At 40.2% G+C, this 17399-nt stretch overlaps 1 protein-coding gene across 5 annotated transcripts in view; it reads left to right on the top strand.

Annotated features, from left to right (window-relative positions):
- The first annotated feature begins 1001 nt into the window (after positions 1–1001).
- gab1 (GRB2-associated binding protein 1) overlaps positions 1002–17399 on the top strand; it is a 58936-nt gene continuing 42538 nt past the window's right edge. For 2 of the 5 annotated variants that reach the window (XR_006054899.1, XM_005932325.3), the window contains exons 1-2: positions 1002–1511; positions 1646–1801. Coding sequence is in view for 3 of the 5 variants with exons in the window: in XM_005932325.3 (XP_005932387.1) it covers positions 1730–1801 (72 nt within the window). In the remaining 2 variants the exon portion in view is untranslated. Of the gene's footprint in view, positions 1512–1645; positions 1802–6061; positions 13068–17399 lie in introns of those variants that run through there. The other 3 variants (XM_005932326.3, XM_005932324.3, XM_042225056.1) reach the window with 2 other exon arrangements.

Here is a 17399-nt window from a genome sequence, read left to right as displayed (position 1 = left end):
AGGACCAGTTATAGATGGTCTTTTTGGTCCCCCGGGATATTGACATATTTCTAGTGAACCACATCCAGGCTTACAGGAAAAAACATTTTCTAACAGCTTTGGTGCTGGACTGTAGCCTGTGAGGAGATTGCTGGTAGCTTTAGGCTCTGTGGATTTTTAGATTCAAATAAATGGTATGGGAAGTAGATTTAAATTTAGCAGTGACAGAGATGATATAGCTTTGTAAATAAATAGAGACACGGATTCATAGATAAAAACGTTAAAAAACTATCATGTAAATAGACTACTGAGTCTATTTTAACATGATTGTATACAGATTCCTCTCTGGGGACTCCAGCAGCATTGTGGATAGTGTAGTCTAGACATGCAGTGATTTGTTGGGACCCTAGGGGTTGAGGCGGGTCCTTTCATTGTCGCTTTTTTTAAGCTCATTGTCTTCACCAAGAGGTGCATGCTTCTGTATTAACGTTATGCGTCATCTACAAAAAAGCTAAACAACACTTCACTAGTGTTGTTATTTTTTTTAGGAACGGGACACAGAGAACTGTTTGAACTACATGTCCCATGATGGAAGCTCTACAGCTTTCCCTGCACGCCGCCGCCTCTCCAGTTTGTGCTCTGAAGAACCGCATCAAGCAGTCGGAACAAACATCAACTTCCGACTTTGAATTTCAAAATAACATTCTAGAAATTAAACCACGTTGAGTCGTGCCTCGTATGTGCGAATATTACCATGAAGAAATATTCTGGAGTGTAAAAATGAAAATATATTCTATTTTCTTTATAACAATGTAGCCTTTATCAATGTACAGAACTAGCCATAGTACTGCAGTATTGCTTAGATGAGAAAAGGTAGATGTCAACCTGTCAATCAAGACTAAAAATAGCAACTTACACTACTACGTTTCTAAACTAAAGGCAGCTTCAAAGCGTGCTAATATTATTTTGAAAACAAACCAATAACTTCCGGTCCTCTCGCCTATGCGGCTGTTAACTCCATTCAGTAGTGTTCCAGAGGAGGGTGAGTTTAGGGAAAGACGGAGCCACCCTGTCAATCACAATTAAGGAACCATGGGAGTAAACTGGTAGGAAAGCTAGGCGAAACCACCGTGTTTACGGTCGAGCTTGTTTTAATTTGCGTTCAGACGACAACTATGCACCGGTACAGTGTGGGACATGCACACCCGACCTCTCCAGATGGGAATCGCTTCACTTTGACGGGAATTAGCATGAGACGTTAAATATAACAACAACAAAAAAAACTTGCCGACTTTCATTTGTCTGCGCCTGTTTTTTCTTTTCTTTTTTCCTCTTTTTTTTGCCCCCACAGCCTTCCAGTTTGAACAAAATACAAAAGTCACCGCTGATATTTGTTCGAAAGGCGGTGCCGCCGGGGTTTATGTTTACTCCAAGCTAAGGAGACACGTTTATTTGAGTACAACTCGTGGAAATCTGGTCTGTGCATTTCACAGAACTGCCGTGTCGGCGAGTCCACTTTCGGAGGAGTGACGGTTGGTTATTGCGCCTTTAAAAACACACATACACGCACAGCATTTTTTTTAAAACAAACTTTATATTCGAAGTATGTTTTGACTTCACCGTCTTAGCCTCATATTAACTGTTTTATTGTTATTTTTTCCCCCAGGTACAAGAAGACACTCCCGAAAACAACCAGCGCCAAGCGTCAATCCGGGCTCAAACTCCAGAGAGAGCAAGAAAAGGAGCAGAAATGAGCGGGGGAGAGGTGGTGTGCTCGGGGTGGCTGAGAAAGTCTCCTCCTGAAAAAAAGTTGAGACGTTACGTAAGTGCGCTTTATATCCTCTTTGTTACGTTGTAATAAAGTAACCTGTTAGACCAAAGGGAGGAAAAAAACGTGCATGCTTTTCCCTGGAGGCTCTCCCCGGGTGCAGACGATGTGTAGGCCTCATCTTGTGTGCATTGCAACAATCAGCTTTTCTCTCTCCCCCCCTTACCCTTTTTGTTGGTGAACCTGAAAGTGTGCGTTACTTATATAAAGTAAAGTTACTTAAGCGTGACTTAACAGGCTTTGCTCAAGGGCACGTCAGCGGGGCGCATGGCCGTTGTTTGGGAAGCAAACATGAGACTCTGGCGAGCATTATCTCGGGAGAATTTGATTGTCTTTGACCAGTAACGCAGTGCTTTGATTACCTTTTGAAGTCACGCAGTCAAGAGTATCAAAGGTGGTCGCTGAGAGTTAAATGATTTACAAATCAACTGCAAAATCAGAGCTAGTTGTGGCTGTCATTACATCTACTATATCTGCCATTGTTTACATCCCTGTGTTGTCTTATCTGCAGCTCTGTCAGGCTCTACTCACACCTGCTATTCAGTCTTACATACTTTTAAAACGATATGCAATCAGTTATGACATGCCATTGATTTTTTTTTTTCCCCCCCACACTTGAAGTGTAACTGACAGTTGTATGTTCCTATTCTCTCTGTTTAATTAGTGTGCTATTGGAAGAACCTCTCATATAAGGCTAAAGCAAATAACTTGATTAGCTGCTTTGTTAGCCATCAAGCCCATTTGATTTCTTTGTGCACGGCATCTTTATTGATACAAGAGCTGTAAGATCAGAGAAGGGATGTTTTTGCAGAAACCAGAAGTTCAAGAGAGCATAAAATATACACTTAGAAGCAGGGTTCATTGAGTGCCTGCATCACATCTATTACAGAATAGTGTTTTATTTGATGACAGAGGTCACCTTGTTGTACAGTACTTTGTGACAACAGTTTCCAGCTGTTTTTTTTAAAACCAGGACCCTGTTCATATCTGGAGTTGGCCAGGATTTGATCAGGAATGGACAATCCTTCTCCAAGTGAGATCAGGTGCCTTTACTGACCACTCATAATTAAGTGTACCCCACCCATTGCATATGCATGCTCTGACGCAGCATGAGAAAACATGGGGATAGATGCAGAGAAGACAAGAATCCTGTTCGTGCACAAAAAACAGCTAAAGAATGAGGCAATCAAGAAAAACTGGACTTTCCAATGCTTCCAGTGTTTGTTATCTTTAACTGTCTGCGGATATCTTGCAAAACTGTGTGTGAAAAATTTAGTTTATTGAACAGATTCTGGTGCATAAACTGCAAATAAGCAAGGCAGACATGCAAACTATTTTGTCATGGGTACTCATCCAGGAAACCTCTCAGCTGCGAGGGGGAAAAACCCCTGGTCGGTGCAGCTACGCGTGCTGAATAGTCATCGACGAATGCTTTCTTGTAAAACTAGCATAGATTTTATCAGAAGTTTAATAATTTATGAATGTGCTCGAAGCGAATATTTAACCATTTCCTTTTTTTTTTCTTTTTTTTCCAACTAAACCACAGAAATTCAAAGAATGCATACAGTTTGACATCATCAAGTTAAAAATTCATAGGAAAAACCAAAGATTGATGAATGAAATCTGTGTTTTGCTTATTAATGTAGAAGTTTAGAAATTTTGTTTGCAAAGTTTGCATTAAATGGAGGGGTCCAGTTCTGTAAACCTGCATCTTGCCTGTAGCGGCAGGCTTCGGTATCACTGTTGTGTTACCTGCAGTCAGCATCTCGTATGGTCATTACAAAAAAGTCTTTTGTTTAGTTTTTTCAAAGTTGCACTATTTCCCAACAGCCTTGTGCACAACTAATGGCTAATAAATGAATCATGAAGCAACAGCAATATAACTCCTCATATTGATTCCTGACTTACTTTAATCAAACAGAGTCATGGTGCGAGGGAATAATACAATATGGGACGCTTAAAAATATCAATGACTAAAACATGCTATTTCTTTCTTATTTTGAAATGATTTGAAATAACAATAATGTTTGCATCCACAATACAAAAGTTAATATGACCCCAAATGTTAGTTTCTCAGGAGAAAAAAAGAAGTAGGCTACTGGAGGACCTAGTTATTTTCAAATGGTTATGACAACTTGTTGCTCAAGTTGTGTAACTGTTTTAGTGTTTTAAGAACTCTGAGGAAACTCGTGATTTTGTGAGGTAGAAGTTAAGCTGTTTAAAGCTGCGAAATTATAGTTGTTGTTTTTTATATCTGCATAAACTGCATCTTTTTTTCCCTGTTTAATGTTAAGAAAACATTTTTGAGTTAAATGTTGGCCATTGCTTTTATACAAACAAGGAACAAACTGCAAGCTGGTTTCTTTCGTTTTGGGGGGTTTATCAACGCAAATGCCACGTTTTAGTCTTTCTGTCACAGGTAGCGACATAATCCTGTTTGAAAATATATTTCTACACTTTAGATTTCTGTTTGACTTATTGAGGCCATAAGAGTGTAACAGCAGAGTTCAGCTAAATCTTTCGAGAATACAGCTTCAGATTGTGGGTCATGATTCTTCCTCTTCATTGTTCGCTCTTATTAGATTTTCTACGGCTGCTACAGACTGAACTCCTGTGGATAAACTGTACATATCAGAGTTGTTTTTCAGTGACTAATACTCTGATCTAACTTTCAACAATGCCCTCTATAGTAGTGCAGCAATCTAAAATCTAAAAATACTGGGAAACACAGCAGGGTGGTTTGAGCAAGCTCGGTCACATGAAGCTGTGTAATTAGTAGAAGTACTTACAAGTTGTTCAGATTATACTAACTCAAATAAATAGAGAAGTTGATTCTCTCTTGTTTTTCTTTTTCTTTTTTAAATTGAAACAATTCAGCTGGTTATGAAGCATGAGAGCTTTTGTGGGATTAGATGAGACATTCTTGAATTGTTTTACTTCCTTGCTGCTTCTTCTTCCTTTTCTTCTTCTTCTCCTTTTCGGTTACTGCCTTAATGGGTCATCGCAGCAAATCATCACCTTCCCTCTAACCCTATTCGGAGCGTCTTTTGATGTCACACTAGACTTCTGCATGTCCTCCTTCGGGACATCCACAAATCGTCTCTGTGCCTTTCCTCTTTTCCTCCTGCCTGGCAGCTCAATCTTCAACATCTTTTATCTAATATATCCACTATCCTTACTCCTCAGCAAACATCCAAACCATCTCATCCTATCTCTCTTTAACTTTGTCTCCAAACCGCCCAGACTTAGCTGTCCCTCTGATGTACTTCTATCTAATCCTGTTCAGCCCCAACAAAAATGTTAGTGTCTTTTAACTTTGCTGCTTGCAGCTACACCAGCTCTTTTTTTTTTTTTCTTCTTCTTCTTCAGTGCCACTGTCTCCATACCATCACATCCTGTAAAAGTTCCCTTTTAACTCTAGCTGCTATCCTTCTGACACAGCATTTAATGTAATCGACACAAAGGTCAGCGTATGTTTCGAGCTGCAATGGTGCAGGCAAACCTGCAGCTCTCCCCAGGGCTTTTGTAGTTTATTTTTTTCGAAGGTGGATGAGTTTGCTGCTATGTGGGCGGCCCTGACTCTATCTGCAGTTCCCCAAGCCACTTTTTTTTTTTTTAGGTAATTATTTGGTTTTCAGCTGGACTAGGGCTGTTTGATATAACGATATATATCTGATGATAATATAAAAACTTCTATCGTTTCATTTTACGCTATCGTTTCTTTCGTGGTGTCGCAAAATAAACTGTTTACGGCAATATTTTTTTCATCGTTCTGATGGTCACTGTAGTGGCTATATTAATTTCTTAAAGTTCTCTCTTTCTTTATATTTAATATAACCACTCTACGGACGGACAAGCACCTGTTTTTATGCGTTGTCGTTAGCAACAACTACGGTAACACCATCACGTATCTGCTTGTTTATGTTCCACATAAATCTTTCACAATAAAGCTCAAGATCCTGTTGAGACTTTTCAAAATAAACTGAATCACGTGAAAGAGCAGATTATTTATGGATAAGAATTAAAAAAGAGCCACCAGGTGCTAAAAAATAAACCTTAGACTCAAACGTTAGAACAGGCTTTTCCCCGCAGCACGCCGTGTAATAAATACTCACAAAGAAAACGGCGGGCATTACAACTTACGTCTAAAAATGTATCGTTTCATGCATCGGTTAAAACACTCGACTCCAGCTACATGACGCGCAGCTGGAAACACTTCCCGCAAGACGAGCTGCCCGAGATTCACAGAATTTACAGAAAATGTTACATTTTTGTGATTTTTATATCGTAATCGGGACGATAGAATTCTTATATCGGGATATGAGATTTTGGTCATATCGCACAGCCCTAAGTTCGACTGATGTTGGTCTCACTATTTGGCACAATTGAGCAGTCCTAGATTAAATGTGAGTTTGGTGCCACATGCTACATGAGGTTTGCTGGCAAAGTAAGCTAGTGATTACTGACTTTATTTTTTTTGTGGTAAAATCACATTACAGCTACATTGGTGCAAGCATTTTAGTTTGTCAATGTCCTTTGAGAACAGGGACCAGAATAAACTGCTGTCTGTACGCTATTTAGTACCAAACCGATGTGGGCATTTTGTTTTTTGTATCTAAAACTACTCACCTCAGCTTTAAAAAATACAAAATATACCATAGGGTCAGTACAGCCTTGCTCCCTGGGGTTTTCCATTTCATTGGCACTGCATTTTTCCATCCATTTCTCCTTTTTCTCTTTCATTTCTCTTAACTAATGTGCATATTTGTCTCAGTGTCCACTAGTGTAAGCATCCTTAAAGGAACAGCTTTCGAGATGGATGTCTTCAGGACATCTGTTGTGTTGTTACATGGACCCAAGGAGATGCAGAGATTGAGTTGCAAGGTTGCTGTCGTCACTGCTCGGTTAAATGGTGTATCTCAGTTAATTCTGCCACCACATCATGGAGGTGTAGGTGAAAACGGATAAAGGAAATGAATAAGGATAGTTACTGGTAACATTTTATTGATACCGATGCCATTATTTATTCTAGGTCTGTTTTTACGGATTCTCTCATTGATCGGTGATCAATATTTTGCGTTGGGGAAACATGTAGGTCTACAAAGGTTTTCAGCATCAGTGCTGCTGGTTATCATCAGGGTCTGATGTAGGATGTAGAAACCAGATTTAAACAAACAAAAAAACCCCAACAGGTATGTATTTCAGGTGTGGAAAAAGCTCCACTGCCGGGGGTTTGACGTCATGCTTTATTATGTGAAACTGCAAGAAACAAGATGCCAGCACTGATGAAAGCAATTGATAAGCTCGGAGACAGACAATTAATATAAACTGGACAGTTTGGAACCGGTTCTCTGTCGAGAATCTTTAGTTCTCAATCAGCCTCTCTATCTAATCTAGAGTTGATCGAGAGATATGTATATAACTGCTTCAAACGGCTGTTTATGCGTGCCATTTTGAAGCCGCCATGTTTCAATTAAAAGTCATTGTTCGGCTTGTTCATATTACAGTAATACAATTCCTATTGAAAGGAATCCTTAATTTTAGTTCAAAACATTAATTAAACAGCAGCAGTTTTGAAAATTTATGAAATAACTTTCTCCTTGATTTTTAATAATTTTGCTTAGCTCTTAGTTTCTCAGTTCTTGCCTTCCGGTGCACATAGCTTCATAGACCATTGTAGTCCCTGTAGTTTATTGGCATGCACTTTCTGAAAACAGATTAGGATTTTGCTGAACACTTTGTGCAGCCCTTACAAGGGCCTCAGAGCAAGAGCACAGGGCTGCAGGGTAGACCGGATGAAGGAAAATATTGAACCCTGAAGGTCCTCCTCTGGCTCTAAAGGGAGACTGAGGACCTACTCCGTGCTGGTCTTATGGCCTCTTAGCTGGAAAACAAAAAAGCATTTATAGTGTACATCAAAGTGGCTGTTAGCTTTTGTCTGTGGCTGACTGTAAAAAGTTGTCATTTACACACAGTTAAAGAAAACTGTATGCCACCAGTGTGACAACGTGGTCGAACGAAAACAAAGGCATAGCTCTATGATTAAGTAGAGGATTCATTAAATCTGCTTAGCAAGTGGAACAGAGAACAAACGCTCACTTTCTGTTAACCCTCCCCCCGCCCCTCCCTACGTGCTTGAAGAAACAAACAAACAAGCTACCCAAACGGGATGCAACAGAGGGGTACTTGTGCAGCATTAGCCTCTTAGGCTAACAAAGAAAAATTACTGGACTGTGTCCTCATCGCAGCAGCACCAGCAGCACAGCTCTCCATTTGGAGCAAGCAGACTACTGTTGTGTGATCTGCCACAGCTTGGAAATGGGTTGAATATGCCATTAATTATTCAATGCCCATTACAAACAAATAAGCATTAATTATTAATATATGTGCTACTACAGTAGTTGTCTCTTTTATCCCTGACACAGACTATCGTCACTGTGTTATACATAGGCGGTGTCATTTTCATCGTAGCCTAACTGTTGGTACAGCAGTTTAAAGGATAAAAAAAAAAGCTGTGGGAATGAGGGTGGGGGGAAATGTGTAGAATCTGTAATATTCACAACCATTTTCCCCCCAAAGAACTGAAAGCTGTTCTGAGTCCTGTACTGGTGTTTTGGTCTTTTGTTTTAAAACACAATCGAAGTAAACATGAGTGTGGTTGTTCTGCATTTTCTTCTGGGTATTTATAGTCTTAAGCATGAAATCAAGTCATTGCCTCACAAAGAAAAACACAGCCATGAAAACAAAACATTCAGTTGGAGCCAGCCCTTGGGGAAGTTGGCAGCACAGAGCAATTTTTTATTTTTATTTTTTTTTTGGGGGGGGGGTATAGTAAATCACTGTCAAACCTGTCGCAGCATTACTCAAGTGGTAATGTATACAAAAATATGACACTTTTTATTTTCATTTTTTTTCATCGGTGCTTCATGTGACATCAGTTTTGAGAGTGATGACAACACACATGGTGCATGCCAGTCACCTAAAACATAGTCTGTGTTTTTGATCGTCTCCGTGGGATCTTAACAGCAGCGTTTGGTGCTGTCGATCTTTGTGAGCGCATGCTTCATTGTCGATACAGAAGGTCTCTCATCTCTTATGCAGGCGTTTGCAAGCAGCGTCTGATATTATGTGCATGATGACGAAAAAAATGGGTTTAACGCAACAAACGTGAACTTGAGCTAACCTCGAAATCACGTTCTCATATGTATACTATTATGTCCTGTTATGTAAACTAGACACTTGCATGCATAACCTTTCATGCAAATTCTTGAGCGACGCAGCTGCTTTTCAGAGCACAGTAAACCTTTGTTTATACCAGCATGCCACTGCTTCAAAATGAAGCTGAAGTTTAAGATGATTGTTTACGCGTTACAGACTAAACTTTAGTGTGTGCGCTCCAAAAAGAGTGAGAGGTTACAGTGAGTATGTTGCTTGCAAATTTATTTTAAGCTGAAAGGGGATGGAGGATGTAATCGGTTAGGAGTCATTAAGAAAAAGATTTAAGAAGTTCTGCTTTTGAGTGCACGTCAGCGCATAGTTGGTTAGATTTCAGAAAGAAATGTCATTTCTGTATGAGAACAAAGGAAATGTGATCATCATTGTGATCATGTCTGTGTTAGGCTTGTTTTTGATTCATAGGTGGCGCTGTGTGCTGATAATGCTTAGAGTTACCTCCCAAAATCTTAACTTTCACTTGTATTATCATTTGTGTATGCCCCTTTAAACTTAATTTGTTACCTTAGTGCAGAAATGACACCGTTGATTTAATTGGTAGGTCAAGGCTAACATGGAGCATTTTGTAAACAGATGTGGCTCTTTTTGCCTGGCGCAGCTGTTTACTGTGTCATGTGCCAAGTCCGCAAAGCAACTCGTGGAGTGGCTGCAGAAAAGCGGTTCTCATGCAGGCTTGGATTTGCTGTGCGAAACCTGGGAACAGATTCTGAGTTGTGTTTTCTGCTGTAAAATGATCCTTTTATTCCTTTTTTTTGTCACTGCGCCAAGTCGAAGAGTTTCAAGAGAAGCTATTATTAAATGCAGATGACAGAACCCTCAGAGCTTTGCTGCTGGGCTAATTGCACACGTCATCATGCGTCTTATTTTCTGATGACTGACGGTTGTCTCATATGCAAGGAAGTGACACAGGCCGAGGTTAAAGAAAGCTGAACGTTTTTTTTTTTTATCACAATTCTCATTCCTGGTTTTCGTGTTGCGACTTGCCAGCTAATGACACGAGGCGGTAAAAATAGGACGTGTCATAAGGCTGCTTCTATTTCCAGGGTGTAGTTGTAGTCTTGTGTGGAAATAAAACAGTGCTAGTAGGGAGAACACAGAAGGCCCATAGATGGTTTACAGTAAATCAAACACAAAGGCCGAAGGGGTCCCTCTTCCCACCAGATTGGCGCACGTCATTTGAGGGAACGAAAGCTATCGCGAGTCGGGCCAAATGTCTGATTATTTGCATTTTCTGGATTCTTGCAAAGCGCGCAAACATTCTCCAAGATTAAAGGTGAAGGACCATAAATATGTGTGCAGGAAACGACAGGCGGGCAGGCAATAATTTTATTGTCATTGCGGAGGAGAGCAAAGCTTAAAAAAAAAAAAAAGCAATCAAGATGAAAAAGACTGGAGTGCTTCTCAAAGCCCCACCATTAGGCAGCCTCCAGTGAGAGCAGCTCTCTGTTCTCTCCCTCTTTCTTTCCGTTCCCAGTGCTTCTTGGCAGGCTCAGACAGCAGGAATGCGAGGTTGCTCTGTGCTCCTCTTTGCTGGTCTGCAGGGGTGTGAGCGCCTGGTCCCTTGCTGCTGCTGCTGGTGGTGGTGGTGGTGCCGCTGCTGGCTCCTCAGCTGAGGATTGAATGGGCTGGACTACACTACAGTGCACTGCACTGCTCTGCAATGCAATGCGCTGGCTGATTGTTGTTTCTCCAGCACCATGAGGGAAGAGGAGCCGCTCCCTGGCGCCCCAGCAAGGCATGGCTGCTACTTCCTGTGTGTGGTGTGATGGCTACCAGATGGCGAGTGAAGACAGAGGAAGGGTCCCCTGCTCTCTTCTTTTTCTTTCCTTGGCTATAATATTGTTAACTCCTGCATATGTCCTCTGCTGCTCTCTAATATGTTTTATATATATAATATAGCTGCAAATGTTTATGTTAATAACAGATAATGAGAAGATGAATTTGGAACCTAATGTTACCGAGCTGTTTATGTACCTCCGAGTTATACTCACGAAAGACTCCACTGTGACTCACTAGTGATCTGTGACTCACTGAAGAGTTGTATACTTTGAAAAGCCATTCTTGACACACTCTCTTTTAAAAGTCACTGCAGTGTTTTTTGTTTTTTTTTTGTTTTGTTTTATTTTCTTGCACCGTAGAAGCACTCACTGCTGGTGTCTTTGGACACACCTGGAGTACGACAGCACATATTTTCATGGTGGTACATTGAATAGGTAAAACAGAAAATAGGAAGAAAATGTAGCCAATGAAAGCGGGGTGCTTTTTGTTTAAAAATGTCAGTAATATCCTAATTAATTGGCTGCCAAATGCTAGATTATTTTGGCACCTTCAGATGTGTCCTTTTTGCAAGCAACAACTAGTTGTAGTTCTGGTATTTTGAGGTTGTTTTTGGTACTACTACTACTACTACTACTTCATACGGAACAGATTATTATTGAATTTGACTGAATTTTAAATCAGCAGTTGACCCATATATGCAGCCTGAGGCCTGTAAATACCATACAGGAAACAGTATCTGCTAATGTGATGTTTATCGTCACGTTAGCTCGACAAAGAGAAGCTTTTGCTGCCACGTCTTGTGATCTAAGCCTTAAAGAAAAAAAAGGCAACTTCCTCTTCTGTTTTTTTTTCTTTTCCTTTCACAAATGCCAAAGATAAACAAGAAATTTTCCATTGTGTCAAAACTTGTAGTTGCACATCAGATATTCAAATGGCTTACACAAGTGTTACAAATAGGTCCCAGAGGTTCCCGTGGATAATTGGACATGTGCTGTGCGTTTGCAGAATCTCCGAGCTTGTTCCTAAGACTTTTGTTTTATTCCAGAGTTTGCACTAGATAAGATGCTCTGTACTGCAGCTGTGGTTGACCTGTAGGCTACAGCAGTGAGAGTGAGAGCACAAAAATCATGGTTAACCTTGTTCACATTCAACAATGAATGATTTAGTCTACCGCAGCCTGTGTAAGTAGGAGGATGGAGAAGAAGATAAAACGGTATCAAGTCATAACAACCAATTTTGAGCTGTTTTATTTGTATAATAATTGTATTTAGCTTAAAAAATATGCCCAATACAAAGTCCCCCTGGATGGTGAACTTAGGCACCGCTGGGCTTGCAGTATACTCTGTATTGCTCTTCCTGAATTGAGCCCATGGATGAATTTAATACTTGAATATGTTGGATGGTTTGAGGGTTGCTTTGGAAGGTAGAAGTATGTTTGACTGTATCTGTTCCCATTTAACGCTTCACCTGTTGCACACACATACACAGCTGGCACTCGAGTTATGCAGTGCTGTGTGATCTGACCCTAGCCGCTGTGTCTGCAGCCCCTTAATATAGCCCGCTGCTGTCATGGTACTTTTTTTTTTTCTTTGCCCCTCTTCCCTCGCTCTGCGAGCACCAATTTGTGTGCATGTTTGTCCCACTCTTTAGACAGGCTGAGTTAGACATGTGGGTGTTGACAAGTCAGCTTTGAGACTAGATGCGAAATATTCCTACTGACCTGTGTAATTTCCTAACTTACTGTGACTCACAGGCCGCTCTTACAGTGAATCTTATCAACTAATAGTCTCGTTCTTCATTTGGTCTTAAACATCGTATTTAATAAGAAACCAAAACATCAAAAAAAGGGTCTCTTTGGTATTTACTACTGCTGCTGTTTCTTCTACTGTCCATAATTGCGTTAGTTATGATGGTACTACCTAGTATCTTTGCCCTGGCCTCCAGCCAAAGGACGTTGTTAAACCTGTAGTCATGTACACACACACAAACACACCTACACACACACACACATGCGCGCTGAGAGAGACAGAAAAACTCCTGCTCTTGTAGACGATTCACTCGTAGCCTGATTGGAAGCTGAGAGTCTGTAGGTCCTACCTTTCTTGTTTAGCTGTGTGTAAAGTTTCCTGGGCACGCTTCTCTTCCTTTTACTTTTTTTTTTAAAACAAACTTGTGGAATACCTTGACGTTTTTGCTTCCACTCTAAAACGATGGCATTTGGATAACCCAGTCACATTTGATATTCAAGGTTGGTGTATAAGATAAGTTGTTTTCCTTTGAATATAAGCAACTAATGCTTGTAAGCGTTTGCGGTGAGTGAAAATGAAAGTGTTTAAATCCATAAAACTTGATTTGGTGTTGCATTTCTATTTTAAACAGTGTATTTGAAGTTTAAGGTAACCTTTTATGTTGAATTTTGAGCTTTTAAGTCCCGTGTGAAACAAGCACAGTTTTAGTTTCTATTAGTTTTAAAGGATGATAAAAACGAAACATTTGTGTTCCTTATTTTGCTGTTTCTGTCAGATTCCCGTTTGCTTGCACTGCATTGTTTATTTTCGGTCCAGCGAGGGCTGAAAGCTGAATTGTTTGAGCCCGTCTCGTCAGCGGTTAAGAAACGGTATGCTCATGTGAACAGTCTGCTATGCCAAAAGAATGTGTTGAATTCTAACCATGCGGCTTTGACAAGTGCATGTGACTAGAGCAGGGCGATATGGCCAAAAATATTTATCACGATATATATTTGAAAATTTGCGATAACGATATAACTGACGATATAATTGATGCGAGACAAAATACAACTCCACAACATTACTAGCGCAAAAAGACAACCTTCCATCTATTTTCACTTAAACAAGAAGCTGGTTTTTATGTACATTAAAGCTTTATAAAAAATGTAACAGTGCAAATGCAAATTCCTTGAATGAATGTGCAGGTAATCAAAAATGATGAATGTAATGGGTAACCATCTTAAAGTGTCAAGGTTGTGGAGTGGCAAAGTGTGCATACTTTTGACTTTCTGCTTATCTGGGAGGAAAAAGTGAAAAACTGACAGCCAACATGCCAAGGAGATATGGCAGGAATATGATAAACTTGTGTTTTAGGGAGTAATGTGTCCTGAAGTGAGAAGCAGATGTTATCTGTGCTACAGCTTTAGTTCTCATGGCCGAGAATGCTGCCTGCATTCACAAACCACCCTCCCTGTATGAGCAAGGTTATTTCAACACTGAGTCTGGGAATAATTTTCAGCTACCATTCTGATTGGTTATATTTCAGTTGTATTTGGTATCTGTTAGTGACTCAGCAACCATAACCTTTATTAGAGGAACAATTCATCAATTTATTTGGCAATCATGAAAATGATTGGAGGTTATTTTGTCATTTTCAGGCATGATTGTGAAGAACATTTCTGTGGTGTGTCGGCGTGCAGAGTGGGAAAGAAATTAGTTTGAAAAGCTCTGATAATGTTTAAAATGATAACAAAAACCTGGCCTAAAGTGCAATAGATGCACAGTCTGTCTTTCTCATGTCCTGAGCTGTTTTCTTGCTCAGTCGGTAATAGGCATTGATTGCTAACCTGGATTTTGCCCTTTCTACCACAAGCCAGTGTTGATGGTCGTTTACCATGGCAGAGAAGCAATAGTATGAATTACAAGAAAGTGAGAAGGATATTAAAGTAATAGTGAAGATGTCTTTTAATGATTTGGTGAATGCATTTCAAATGCGCCTCCGTTTTCAATTTGAATTTCACAATGGCATATGTAGGTGATACATGTATCTTGAATTTTGACTTTGCATTGTTTGTATACAGGCTTTATTTTTTTATTTTACAATTAGTTTATAAAAATGCATTAGGGACAACTATGGGTTTAGCCTTTCCCAATGATACTTCTGCATGTGGACTGGAGGAGTCGGGGATCGATCCACCAACCTTACACTTATCAAATGACCCCACTCTACCACCTGAGCCACAGTTGCCCAGTTGGACTATTTAAGAAAGACTACAATTTTGCATTAAGAACTTTTTTTCTTCTCTAAGAAGTAATTAGTATTTCCCCACTGGTTGTGAGTGGTTGCTGGAGATTCAAATAAACTACCAAAACCATGAGTCTCACAGTCCTAGAGACTAGTCAGTGACATCCCCCTGTGTATTCCCCAAATAGCTGCCAAGTGACTGCTTGAGGTTGCTTGCTGTCAATGAGTGCAATTGTTTGAGATTTAGGGCGCTGCACTGAAAACCTCCGTGCAATTACTTTAATCTGCAGCTGATGCTATGATCACCCTGTAGTTTGCGTGGAAGACTGTGGACACTCGACAGCTACTCACTAAACCATCGTCAAACTGTGAATAGTGGGACGCATACTTAAAAAGGAGACCATTTGCCCTCAAAGAAAAAGCTGCGTCTTTTGAAAGATGTTGGTTTTAATATTAAGGTACAACTTTTACTTTGAAGGCAAACGTTCTATTTCCAGTTTGTCTCTCAAGTTTCAGTGTGGCTTAGTGGTTGGTTAGTGACTGTTTGCACACAAGTTGGTGTCTTCCATGCAAACGCACAACCAAAGCAATTGTACGGTGGTGCAGCTAAGGATAAGAACAGGTTCTCTAAAATAACCGGTTCTTAGTTGAATTCCTTGGAATTGTTTGTCTGCTTGCCTGTCTATCCCGCTTATCAGTTCTTGTACTTGCGCTACAATCAGCTGATTTCAGTTGTTGGAGGAGGAAATTAGTAGGCATGTTTACAGTGTGGATATGGACATAATTTTTATTTGCATTGCACAAAAGGACAAGAGCGTGATGGTAAAGTGCAAACTGTATCCAGGACAGAAATGGCTGCATCGTGCTGGTAACACAACTTCAGCTCTTTGCAAGTACCTGCACAGACAGCATGCTAATGCTAAGCTAGCCACTTAACCTTATCAGGTAACAAACAGTAAGGCTGAAGCCTCTGTTTCTACCTGTGTTTTTTGTTGTTGTTGTTGTTGTTGTTGTTGTTGTTTAAAAAAAAAAAACAAAAAATTGTGTCCAGTTTCACCTAGTACAGAAAGCAACCTTGAGTGATCGCCAACTGGTCGGGGAATACACGTTTTTCCCCCAACAACTGGTCGTTACCAGGTGGTCGGCACCCTGTCTCTAGGTTTGTGTGACTGAAGCTTCAGCTCATTCAGCTGGATGAGCTGATGAGCTTATGCAATGTAGAGGCATCTGTCCGTCTGACCACAAGTCACAAAATCACTACTCCTCTTGGAGCATTGGAGATTTTAGTAAAACAAGATTATTTTGTCCTGACTATTAGGGATTGTTTTTACAAGGGCGATTTATTTGTTTATTTGCCCATGAGTACGCTTGCTAATAATGATGGAGCTAATAGAAGCAGTCAACATAAAAAAAAAATAATAGCACTGTTTTAACAGCAGCCTCTTTTATCTGTGATCAAATGCTCATGCAAGTTAGTTGTGTTTGACTCCCTTGCTCGCACTATAGGTCTGCACAGGCACCACACCGCTTTGGTTACATCCTTAGGTTTACCTCTTTCATCCAGTTTAAAGCCAAAGAAATCTAGAATTGGCGACTCTTTTTTTTTTTTTTTTTTTTTTTTTTTTTTTTTTTTGGGCATTATTTCATCCATGTTTGGACTCCTTCTGTGTTGTAAACGTGTGAGCCTCCTTCAATTTAATTCTCATTACTTTGTACAATAGAGCCAACCAGTTCTGACTAGAGATGGACCGATCCGATATATACGATCGGTCCGATACTGACCTAAATTACTGGATCGGATATCGGAGAAAAATAAAAAATGTAATCCGATCCATTAAATATCACGAAAGCACCTCACAAAACTTGCAACACGCCGTAACTCACCTCAGAACGTTAGCACGTCGGAGCAGTATGCATCACGTGATAGAGCGGCTGTGGCATGCGGGACCTGTCGGTGGTCTGGATAGCATTTGGAGCTTCGCTAGCAACCCGGCATTTCATCTCCGACAAAGTTATCCCCGAGAGAAGTAAAGCAAGTGTGTAAGTCCATCTCTGAATGTTTGTAAAGCATTCCTGCGTTAAGCTTAACAAGCGACTGCCTCTTCTTGCTGCTACTTCAATCATGAAACTGCTTAATGATCAGCTGATCGGCTTTTCTGTCGCGAGTCCGTCTCTCTTGTTTGTTTTTGGCCCACTTTGCACCAGAAAGAGGAAACCAGCGGCTGAACAACAGCAGCACGTTTAAGCTTGATAAGCTGTTGTTAGAATTTATTTAATATTACTTTCTACACCAGGATCTTTTTCTACGTAGCTGACGGCTGGTAACTGTGCAGGGGCGGATCTAGCAAAGTTTAGCCAGGGGGGCCGATAGGGCATTAACAGGGAAAAGGGGGCACAAAGACATACTTTTCTTTCTTATTCTCATTTAAAATGTCTAGCTTTTAATAAATAATTATCTGACACCCAAAGTTTTAATCTGATGTAAAATGATAGAAGTCAATTACTGTATATAGTAGACTATTAAGTCTAATAATATACCCTAGTAAGCTATAGTACTTTTTCCTTTGGGAAGGTACCATCTGTGCAGTCTGCAATTTTGTTGAAGAAA

The sequence above is a fragment of the Haplochromis burtoni genome, unplaced genomic scaffold (assembly GCF_018398535.1).
Source record: "Haplochromis burtoni strain Fernald_Lab_line unplaced genomic scaffold, NCSU_Asbu1 Contig_158, whole genome shotgun sequence".
In the NCBI taxonomy this organism is placed as follows: domain Eukaryota; kingdom Metazoa; phylum Chordata; class Actinopteri; order Cichliformes; family Cichlidae; genus Haplochromis; species Haplochromis burtoni.
Note: the sequence above shows the minus strand (reverse complement) of the source record. Positions and strands in the feature narration are given on the sequence as shown.